The sequence below is a fragment of the Pristiophorus japonicus genome, chromosome 19 (genome assembly GCF_044704955.1).
Source record: "Pristiophorus japonicus isolate sPriJap1 chromosome 19, sPriJap1.hap1, whole genome shotgun sequence".
Taxonomy (NCBI): Eukaryota; Metazoa; Chordata; class Chondrichthyes; family Pristiophoridae; genus Pristiophorus; species Pristiophorus japonicus.
In genome coordinates this window covers 71,879,459-71,890,799 of record NC_091995.1, presented here as the reverse complement: position 1 = coordinate 71,890,799, position 11,341 = coordinate 71,879,459, and the positions used below count along the sequence as shown (strand labels likewise).

Here is an 11,341-nt window from a genome sequence, read left to right as displayed (position 1 = left end):
CAGAAAATAAACTAAAGGAGGTGCATGAATAGAGAGGCCTGGGGGTATATGTGCACAAATCATTGAAGGTGGCAGGGCAGGGTGAGAAAGCAGTTAAAAAAGCATGCGGGATCCTGGGCTTCATAAATAGAGGCATAGAGTACAAAAGCAAGGAAGTTATGATGAACCTTTAACTGGAGTATTGTGTCCAATTCTGGGCACTGCACTTTCGGAAGGATGTGTAGGCCTTAGGGAGGGTGCAGAAAAGATTTACAAGAATGGTTCCAGGGATGAGGGACTTCAGTTACCTGGATAGACTGGAGAATCTGGGGTTGTTCTCCTTAGAGCAGAGATTTGACAGAGGTGTTCAAAATCATGAAGGGACTGGACAGAGTAGATAGAGAGAAACTGTTCCCATTGGCGGAAGGGTCGCGAACCAGAGGACATAGATTTAAGGTGGTCGACAGGAGAACCAAGGGCGACATGAGGAAAATCTTTTTTACGCAGCGAGTGGTTAGGATCTGGAATGCGCTGCCTGAGAGGGCGGTGGAGGCAGACTCAATCACCACTTTCAAAGGGGGGGGTTGGATAAATACCTGAAGGAAAATATTGTCAGGGCTATGGGGAAAGGGCAGGGGAGTGGGACTGGCTGAGGTGCTCTTGCAGAGAGCTGGCACGGGCTCGACAGGCCCAATGGCCTCCTTCTGATCTGTAATTGTTCTATGATTCTGAGTTTGCCTTCCTTACTTTGTGTCTTTCCCGTTAAACGCACACAGCCCGTCCCATTCCCCAACTGACATGAAATGTGGACAACCGGATCACTGTTCTCAGGCAGTGCCATCCTACAGTCTCAGCCCCCCATTTTACTGCCTGTGGAGAAGGGTCTATTTTTTTTTGCCAATTCTTGTCAGATCAACTCTAGCGCCAAAGATAACTTTGCGCTACTACCCTTGATCTTAGCCAAAAGGCCGAGAGGGGAAGCTGCACCGTTTCTGGATACACTGCAATACCAGGTCGCATGGAGTGGACGGGGCAAGCCCCTGTTCCAGCTCCCTGTCCAAAAAACAATTTAATATCAGGTCCCCATAGGGGATATTAAACTGATAAGAACAGATACTACACTTGATCTTAGCCAAAAGGCCGGAAGGGTCTATTTAAAAAAAAAATTTTTTATTCATTGCCAATCTTTCCAATTCTTTGTCAGATCACAAACGCCAGAGGTCACCTTGCACCTGTCAAGGATCACTCTGCGCCAATGCTCTTAGCCAAAAGGCCTAGAGCCCAAGCACCGTTCCTGGAAGTACTGCAATACCAGGTTCGTGCCATGGAGGTGGATGGGTCAAGCCACCCCACCCACCTCCCTATTTTTATTTTTTTTAATTTTCGTAGCCAATCTTCCCAATTCTTTGTCAGATCACAAACGCCAGAGGTCACCTTGCACACATCAAGGATCACCCTGCGCTAATGCTCTTAGCCAAAAGGCCGAGAGCCCAAGCACCGTTCCTGGAAGTACTGCAATACCAGGTTCGTGCCATGGAGGTGGATGGGTCAGCAACCCCACACACCTCCGTGGAGGTGGATGAGTCAAACCACCCCACCCACCTCCCTATCTCCTACCTGATCCCCTCCCTCCCCCCACAGCCCAGTGGAGACTGAGGACTCGCTGTGGGCACAAGCCCTCCGCCCACCACTCCTCGGTGCAGTTTGTTGGACCACCAACATGTTCACCCGCCTGTCTCAGCCAATTCTATCCTATCCTCAGTATGGTGAAGCAGAAAGCAGAGTCCACAAAGAACCACATGTACTTCAAAACCGAATCTACATCTGCAAAGAGCTGGTGGGCTGTGTGGGGAGAACTGTCCTGTTTATTCTCAGTCGGTAACCAAGCCCTCCCTTGCCAGATTTCTGCTTTTCTCGGGTTTTTTTTAAAGAGTGTAATCTAACTTTACACCAATACCCTTCGTAGATCAGCTGATTGAATGTTTTCCTGATCATCAACTATTGTGTGCGGCGCTGCCGGCCTGCAGGCCGGGGCCACTGGAGGGAGCAGCGCGTCCTTTACTCCCGCTTTCCTCAGCGTTTCGCGCCAGAAATTGGCAAAGGGGGCGGAGACGCGACTCTCACCGACCAATGAGAGCGGAGTGGGCGGAGACTGCAGGAAGGTTTGGCGCGAAACGGCTGCCCGCACGCAGCCCGCGAGAGAGAGAGAGAGAGAGATAAATAACTGTCTGTCCGCGCGCCCAGAGCCCCGGGACCCGGATCACCAACACCGCGCCTACCGTCCGCGGATCACAGACCCCCGGGCCCTCCCTCTCTACCCCCGGGATGTCGGGGTTCGATGACCCCGGGGTGTTTTACAGCGATAGTTTCGGGCCCGAGCCGCCGGGAGACGCGGCCGGCCTCCGACACTCGCAGATCCAGAAGCGGCTCCGGGAGTTCCTGAGGCAGTACCGCGAGGGCAGCGACCGCAGCGGCTTCACCTTCAAATACAGGTCGGTGAGGGCCCGGGGCCTGACTCTTCCCCACATCCCGCCTCACCCCCACCCCAATCCTCACCGTCCCTCCATCCTCACCCCCCTCAATCCTCGCCCCCACCCATGACCCGTCTTTGCCCCCCCTCCCATGACCCCATCCTCATCCTTCTCACCTCCATGACCCCGACCTCCTGACGACTCCCACCCTTCCCTCACCCCGATGGTTGAGCGCTTTTAATCAGGGGTGAAAGGTCAGGTTTGAAGGAGTGCAGAGATCTCTGGGGGCAAAGGGTGAGGCTGGAGGAGATTACAGAGATAGGAAGGGGCGAGACCATGGAGGGATTTGAAAACAAGGGTGAGAATTTTGAAATGAAGGAGTTCTTTAACCGGAAGCCAATGTGGGTCAGTGAAAGAAGCTATAAAAGTGCAAAACGTTTCTTCCATTCCCACTTTAATTCTCTTTCTTTCCCTCTCCGATGCGCAGGGATGAACTCAAACGCCATTATAACCTGGGTGAATACTGGATCGTGGTGTCGCTGGAGGATCTGAGCAGTTTCGACGAGGATTTGGCCGACTCCCTCCTGAAGCAGCCCTCCGAACACCTGCCCCTGGTAAAGAGCCATCGCAGAATCCCTCCTGCGAGCTCCGTGTGGGGATGGGCTCCACGCAACGAGGCCGCTGACCAGTCAGTGGGGGGGGAGTTGCTGGTGGTCTCTTGGGCCTGGCCTGAGTTAGCCAGCATACTGCAATTGGCCTCGGTGCTCCGGAGTGGGGGGGTGGAGGGGTGAATCGCCCTGACGAGAAGGCAACAACGACTGACCCCTTTCTGTCATGTATACATCCCCAAATGGCAGATGGAGCCAGAGTTGTGATGCCCAAACAGTTGAATAGTCCAGTACCATCCAGGGCCATTTGTGAAGAATGGGACTTTTGATGAGATAATGGTGGGGGTGGGACTTTTCTGCTTCCAATCAGGCTGGAGCCCAATAAAGGCGATCCCTTGCTCTGGTGCTGCCCATTACATTGCTTATGGTGGTGCTCCACCTAGAATCATAGAATGACACAACGCAGAAGGAGGCCATTCGGCCCATTATGCCTGTCTCAGCTCTTTGAAAGAGCGATCCTTAGTAGTCCTACACTCCACAGCCTAGCAAATTTCTCCCTTTCAGGTATTTTCCAATTCCCTTTTGAACGTTACTATTGAATCTGTGTCCACCGCCATTTCGCACAGCGTGTTTCAGATCGGAACAATTCGCTGTGTAAAAATTCTCCATGTCGCCTCTGGTTCTTTTGCCAATTATTTTAAGTCTGCCACTGGTTGCCGATACTCCTGCCAGTGGAAACAGCTTCTCCTTAGTTATTCTTATCAAAACCCTTCATAATTTTGAACACCTCTATTAAATCTCCCCATAACCTTCACTGCTCTAAAGGAGAACAATCCCAACTTCTCTAGTCTCTGAGAGCACAGGTAAGACACTTGGGAGTACGATATTATAGCTATTACTGAGATATGGCTGAAAGAGGGCAGGTATGGCAGCTCAACATTCCTGGTTACAGGGTTTTCAGACAGGATAGAGAGGGGGGTAAAAAAAACGAGGGGGGACGTTGTCGCAGTATTGATTAAAGAAACAATTACAGCTGTGAGAAGGGATGATAAGTTAGACGGATCATCAAACAAGGCCATATGGGTTGAATTAAAGAACAAAAAAGGGCGATCACACTACTGGGAGTGTACTATAGACCCCCACAAGCAGTCCGAGGGAGAGAGAAGGACAAATATGTGGGCAAATTGCTGTGAAGTGCAAAAACTGTAGAACAGTAATAGTGGAAGATTTTAACTACCCTAATAGGGAAAAAGGTAGTGTGAATGGTACAGAGTGTGCGGAATTCCTAAAATGCATTCAGGAGAACTTCTTTAGCCCGTATGCAACAATTCCAACAAGGGAGAGGGTGGTTCTGGATGTGGTTTTGGCGAATGAAGAGAGGCAGGTGGAAGGGGTGTCAGTGGGGAGGGCATTTGGTGCTAGTGATTATAATTCAGTAAGATTTAGGGTAATTATGGAAAAGGATAAAGGTGGACCAGGAAAAAAGGGTTCTCAATTGGGGTCAAGCCAATTTTGCCGAGTTGGGATTTAAGAACATAAGTAGCAGGAATAGGCCACCTGGCCCCTCGAGCCTGCTCCGCCATTTAATAAGATCATGGCTGATCTGATCATGGACTCAGCTTCACTTCCCTGCCCGCTCCCCATAACCCTTTACTCCCTTATCGCTCAAAAATCTGTCTTATCTCCGCCTTAAATATATTCAATGACCCAGCCTCCACAGCTCTCTGGGGCAGAGAATTCCACGGATTTACAACCCTCTGAGAAGGTGGCCTACTCGTGCTCCTATTATGAAAGACATGGATTAATCAAGGACAGTCAGCATGGATTTGTCAAGGGAAGGTCGTGTCTGTCTAATTTGATTGAATTTTTCGAGGAGGTAACCAGGAGGGTCGATGTGGGCAGAGCATATAATGTAGTGTATATGGATTTTAGCAAAGCTTTTGATAAAGTTCCACGTGTCAGACTGATCACGAAAGTAATAGCCATGGGATCCAGGGCAAAGAAGCAAGTTGGATTCAAAATTGGTTCGGAGACAGGAAGCAAAGGATAATGGTTGATGGGTGTTTTTGTGACTTAAGGCTGTATCCAGTGGGGTTCCGCAGGACTCAGTGCTGGGTCCCTTGCTTTTTGTGGTATATATCAATGACTTGGACTTAAGTGTTGGGGGTATGATTAAGATGTTTGCAGATAACACTAAAATTGGCGTTGTGGTTGATAATGAAGAAGAAAGCTGCGGACTGCAGGAAGATATCAATATACTGGTCAGGTGGGCAGAACAGTAGCAAATGGAATTCAATCTGGATAAGTGTGAGGTAATGCATTTGGGGAGATCTAACCAGGCAAGGGAAAAACACATTAAATGGTCCGGCACTGAGAAGTGTAGAGGAACAAAAGGACCTTGGAGTGCATGTCCACAGATCCCTGAAGGTAGCAGGCCAGTGGATAAGGTGAAATATTTACCTTTATTAGTTGAGGCATAGAATATACGAGCAGGGAGGTTATTTTTGAACTGTATAAAACACAAGTGTTTTATACAGTTCAAACATAACCTCCCTGCTCGTACTGCGTGCAGTTCTGGTCACCACATTACAGGGAAGATGTGATTGCACTGGAAAGGGTGCAGAGGAGATTTACGAGGATGTTACCTGGACTGGAGAATTTTAGCTGAGGAAAGATTGGATAGGCTGGAGCAGAGGAGGCCTGATTGAGGTATATAAAATTATGAGGGGCCTAGATAGAGCCAATAGGAAGGACCAGTTTCCCTTGGCAGAGGGGTCAACAACCAGGAGGCATAGATTTAAACTAATTGGTAGGAGGTTTAGAGGGGAAATTTCTTTACCCAGATGGTGGTGTGGGTCTGGAACTCACTGCCTGAAAAGGTGGTAGAGGCAGAAACCCTCACCACATTTAAAAGATACTTGGATGTACACTTGAAATGCCGTAACCTGCAGGGCTACGGACCAAGAGCTGGAAAGTGGGATTAGGTTGGGTAGCTCTTGGTCGGCCGGCACGGACACGACGGGCCTCCTTCCGTACCATGGTTCTATGAAGTCCCTCGTCCCTTTACACACTATTATTTCTCCTTGCTCCCATTTGTAATCACTCCGTGCTGTGCGTGTGCTGGCGAAATGCGGCAAGGCCACCCTGGAGGTGCATGAGGGCTGGCTGATTCCTCTTTTCCTTGTCTCCATCCTTACTCAGGCCTGGAATTCTTTGAGGATATAACGAGCATGATGGATAGAGGTGTATCGATGGATGGGTGTATTTAGATTTCCAAAAGGCATTCGATAAGGTGCCACACAAAAGGTTACTGCAGAAGATAGAGGTACGCGGAGTCAGAGGAATTGTATTAGCATGGATAGAGAATTGGCTGGCGAACAGAAAGCAGAGAGTCGGGATAAATGGGTCCTTTTCGGGGTGGAAATCGGTGGTTAGTGGTGTGCCACAGGGATCGGGACCACAACTGTTTACAATATACATAGATGACCTGGAAGAGGGGACAGAGTGTAGTGTAACTAAATTTGCAGATGACACAAAGATTAGTGGGAAAGCGGGTTGTGTAGAGGACACAGAGAGGCTGCAAAGAGATTTAGATAGGTTAAGCGAATGGGCTAAGGTTTGGCAGATGGAATACAATGTCGGAAAGTGTGAGGTCATCCACCTTGGGGGGGGGGGGGGGGGGGAAACAGTAAAAGGGAATATTATTTGAATGGGGAGAAATTACAACATGCTGTGGTGCAGGGCAACCTGGGGGGGTCCTTGTGCATGAAACTCTTTTGAGTTTACCTGCGAAAACATAAAACATTAAACGGTGCCACCCGACCTGGGTGACACTCCAGACATTTACAAGGCCCTTTTTTTTCCCCCCCCCTTTTTTTTGTGTGTTTTTCTTTTTTTGGTTTTTTTTTTGGGCACTAGAATCACAATTTTCCCCAGTGCCCCCTATAAAAGGGAAGGGGGACACTAAAAGCACCGGCAATTAAAACAAATTAAACTTAAAAACGTAAAATCAAATTAAAATTTGGTTGCCGGGCGTGATGATGCACTCCAGTCCCTCCGGTGCCCACCTCTCGCGGAAGGCCGCGAGCGTACCGGTGGACACCGCGTGCTCCATCTCCAAGGACACCCTGGACCGGATGTCCTTGTGCATGAATCCCAAAAAGTTAGTTTGCAGGTGCAGCAGGTAATCAGGAAGGCGTGGAATGTTGACCTTCATTGCGAGAGGGATGGAGTACAAAAGCAGGGAGGTCCTGCTGCAACTGTACAGGGTATTGGTGAGGCTGCACCTGGAGTACTGCGTGCAGTTTTGGTCACCTTACTTAAGGAAGGATATACTAGCTTTGGAGGGGGCCCAGAGACGATTCACTAGGCTGATTCTGGAGATGAGGGGGTTACCTTATGATGATCGATTGAGTAGACTGGGTCTTTACTCGTTGGAGTTCAGAAGGATGAGGGGTGATCTTATAGAAACGTTTAAAATAATGAAAAGGATAGACAAGATAGAGGTGGAGAGGTTGTTTCCACTGGTCGGGGAGACTAGAACTAGGGGGCACAGACTCAAAATACGGGGGAGCCAATTTAAAACCGAGTTGAGAAGGAATTTCTTCTCTGAGGGTTGTGAATCTGTGAAATTCTCTGCCCAAGGAAGCAGTTGAGGCTAGCTCATTGAATGTATTCAAGTCACAGATAGATAGATTTTTAACCAATAAGGGAATTAAGGGTTACGGGGAGCGGGCGGGTAAGTGGAGCTGAGTCCATGGCCAGATCAGCCATGATCTTGTTGAATGGCGGAGCAGGCTCGAGGGGCTAGATGGTCTACTCCTGTTCCTAATTCTTATGTTCTTATGTTTTGTTCTCCTGTTCGCTGCTTCTCCCCCACTGAGATCGGGAAGTTTCAAATGGGAGAAATTGAAGAACACGACTCCCATCCGACCACACAGCATTGGTGATCCAACATGTGCCACTAGTTCCGCAGTAGTAGCCGCACAGCACAGCAGGAGGCCATTCGGCCCATCGTGCCTGTGCCGGCTCTCTGAAACAGCCATCCAATTAGCCCCAGTCCCCCATCTCTTTCCCCACAGCCCTGCAAAACTTTCCCCTTCAAGTATTCATGCAATTCCCTTTAGAAAGTTATTATTGAATCTCCTTCCACTGCCCTGTCAGGCAACACGTTCCAGATCATCAACCTGCTGCCTTAAAAATGTTCTCCTCGCCCCCCACCCCCGTCTGGTTCTTTTGTCAAGGAGTTTAACTCTGTGTCCTCCTGGTTACTGACCCCCCTGCCACAGGAAACAGTTTCTCCCTATCTGCTCTATCAAAACCGCTCATGATTCTGAACACCTCTATTAAATGTACCCTTAACCTTCTCTGCTCGAAGGAAAACAATCCCAGCTTCTTGAGTCGCTCCACATCACTGAAGACCCCATCCCTGGAATCATTCCAGTAAAAGACTGGGTTTTCAGAATTGTTCTGTGTTTGGGAGGTAGGAGGTAGGAGGAGGTAGGAGGAGGAGGAGGAGGAGGAGGAGGAGGAGGAGGAGTTAGAGTGGAGGGAGGGGGGGGGGAAGGGAGAGGTTAGAGTGGAGGGAGGGGGGGGGGAAGGGAGAGGTTAGAGTGGAGGGAGGGGGGGGGGAAGGGAGAGGTTAGAGTGGAGGGAGGGGGGGGGAAGGGAGAGGTTAGAGTGGAGGGAGGGGGGGGGGAAGGGAGAGGTTAGAGTGGAGGGAGGGGGGGGGGGAAGGGAGAGGTTAGAGTGGAGGGAGGGGGGGGGGAAGGGAGAGGTTAGAGTGGAGGGAGGGGGGGGGAAGGGAGAGGTTAGAGTGGAGGGAGGGGGGGGGGAAGGGAGAGGTTAGAGTGGAGGGAGGGGGGGGGGAAGGGAGAGGTTAGAGTGGAGGGAGGGGGGGGGAAGGGAGAGGTTAGAGTGGAGGGAGGGGGGGGGAAGGGAGAGGTTAGAGTGGAGGGAGGGGGGGGGGGAGGGAGAGGTTAGAGTGGAGGGAGGGGGGGGGGAAGGGAGAGGTTAGAGTGGAGGGAGGGGGGGGGGAAGGGAGAGGTTAGAGTGGAGGGAGGGGGGGGGGAAGGGAGAGGTTAGAGTGGAGGGAGGGGGGGGGAAGGGAGAGGTTAGAGTGGAGGGAGGGGGGGGAAGGGAGAGGTTAGAGTGGAGGGAGGGGGGGGGAAGGGAGAGGTTAGAGTGGAGGGAGGGGGGGGGGAAGGGAGAGGTTAGAGTGGAGGGAGGGGGGGGGGAAGGGAGAGGTTAGAGTGGAGGGAGGGGGGGGAAGGGAGAGGTTAGAGTGGAGGGAGGGGGGGGGGGAAGGGAGAGGTTAGAGTGGAGGGAGGGGGGGGGGAAGGGAGATGTTAGAGTGGAGGGAGGGGGGGGGAAGGGAGAGGTTAGAGTGGAGGGAGGGGGGGGGAAGGGAGAGGTTAGAGTGGAGGGAGGGGGGGGGGAAGGGAGAGGTTAGAGTGGAGGGAGGGGGGGGGAAGGGAGAGGTTAGAGTGGAGGGAGGGGGGGGGGAAGGGAGAGGTTAGAGTGGAGGGAGGGGGGGGGGGAAGGGAGAGGTTAGAGTGGAGGGAGGGGGGGGGGAAGGGAGAGGTTAGAGTGGAGGGAGGGGGGGGGGAAGGGAGAGGTTAGAGTGGAGGGAGGGGGGGGGGGAAGGGAGAGGTTAGAGTGGAGGGAGGGGGGGGGGAAGGGAGAGGTTAGAGTGGAGGGAGGGGGGGGGAAGGGAGAGGTTAGAGTGGAGGGAGGGGGGGGGAAGGGAGAGGTTAGAGTGGAGGGAGGGGGGGGGAAGGGAGAGGTTAGAGTGGAGGGAGGGGGGGGGGGAAGGGAGAGGTTAGAGTGGAGGGAGGGGGGGGGGAAGGGAGAGGTTAGAGTGGAGGGAGGGGGGGGGAAGGAGAGGTTAGAGTGGAGGGAGGGGGGGGGGAGGGGAGAGGTTAGAGTGGAGGGAGGGGGGGGGGAGAAGGAGAGGTTAGAGTGGAGGGAGGGGGGGGGAAGGGAGAGGTTAGAGTGGAGGGAGGGGGGGGGAAGGGAGAGGTTAGAGTGGAGGGAGGGGGGGGGGAAGGGAGAGGTTAGAGTGGAGGGAGGGGGGGGGGAAGGGAGAGGTTAGAGTGGAGGGAGGGGGGGGAAAGGGAGAGGTTAGAGTGGAGGGAGGGGGGGGGAAGGGAGAGGTTAGAGTGGAGGAGGGGGGGGGAAGGGAGAGGTTAGAGTGGAGGGAGGGGGGGGGGAAGGGGAGGTTAGAGTGGAGGGAGGGGGGGGGGAAGGGAGAGGTTAGGGAGGGGGGGGGAAGGGAGAGGTTAGAGTGGAGGGAGGGGGGAAGGGAGAGGTTAGAGTGGAGGGAGGGGGGGGGGAAGGGAGAGGTTAGAGTGCAGGGTGATGGGGGGGGGGGGGGGAAGGGAAGAGAGAGGTTAGAGGGGCAGGGGATGCCCTGAACACACTAACCGGTGCCTAGCGAATGTCTGTGCGAGGCGAGAGGTGACCGTGTGGGGGAGTCTGTAGTTATATCGTTGCCTGTCGTTAAGCCGTTGCCTGTAGTTCTACCATTGTTTTCCCTGTAGCTGGAGGAGGCTGCGCGGGAGGTGGCGGACGAGGTGACCCGCCCACGCCCGGCCGGCGAGGAGGCCCTACAGGAGATCCAGGTCATGTTGCGGTCGGATGCCAACCCCGCCAACATCCGCAGCTTGAAGGTAAGGGGGGGCGGGCGGGAACGCCGGGAGGCGCAAGGTCAACTCTGGGCCCCACCCCTTCCTGATTGCGGGGGGGGGGGGGGTTTGCAGTAACTCCTGCACCGCCCCACCCCACAACAAACTGCTGGGCACAACCGCGATGCCACTCAAACTCAAGGTGGAATTGCCGCCGAGTTATTGGAGCGTTTGCATGCGGATTAATCTGTCTATTGCGCGCGTGCCCCCAACCAACCCCCCCCCCACCCCACAACACCCCCCCCACCCCACAACACCCCCCCCACCCCACAACACCCCCCCCACCCCACAACACCCCCCCCACCCCACAACACCCCCCCCACCCCACAACACCCCCCCCACCCCACAACACCCCCCCACCCCACAACACCCCCCCCACCCCACAACACCCCCCCCACCCCACAACACCCCCCCCACCCCACAACACCCCCCCCACCCCACAACACCCCCCCCACCCCACAACACCCCCCCCACCCCACAACACCCCCCCCACCCCACAACACCCCCCCCACCCCACAACACCCCCCCACCCCACAACACCCCCCCCACCCCACAACACCCCCCCCCACCCCACAACACCCCCCCCACCCCACAACAC

General features: G+C 53.6%; 1 protein-coding gene and 1 pseudogene across 1 annotated transcript in view; one reads left to right on the top strand and one right to left on the bottom strand.

The window, feature by feature from the left end:
* Nucleotides 1-955: 955 nt before the first annotated feature.
* On the bottom strand, nt 956-1,130 carry LOC139230782 (U2 spliceosomal RNA; annotated as a pseudogene).
* A 1,012-nt stretch (nt 1,131-2,142) lies between these two features.
* Nucleotides 2,143-11,341, top strand: part of mcm5 (minichromosome maintenance complex component 5) — a 31,113-nt gene continuing 21,914 nt past the window's right edge. The window contains exons 1-3 of the mRNA XM_070861575.1: nt 2,143-2,471; nt 2,938-3,064; nt 10,600-10,728. Coding sequence (XP_070717676.1) covers nt 2,305-2,471; nt 2,938-3,064; nt 10,600-10,728 — 423 coding nt within the window. The 5' untranslated portion in view covers nt 2,143-2,304. The remainder of the gene's footprint in view (nt 2,472-2,937; nt 3,065-10,599; nt 10,729-11,341) is intronic.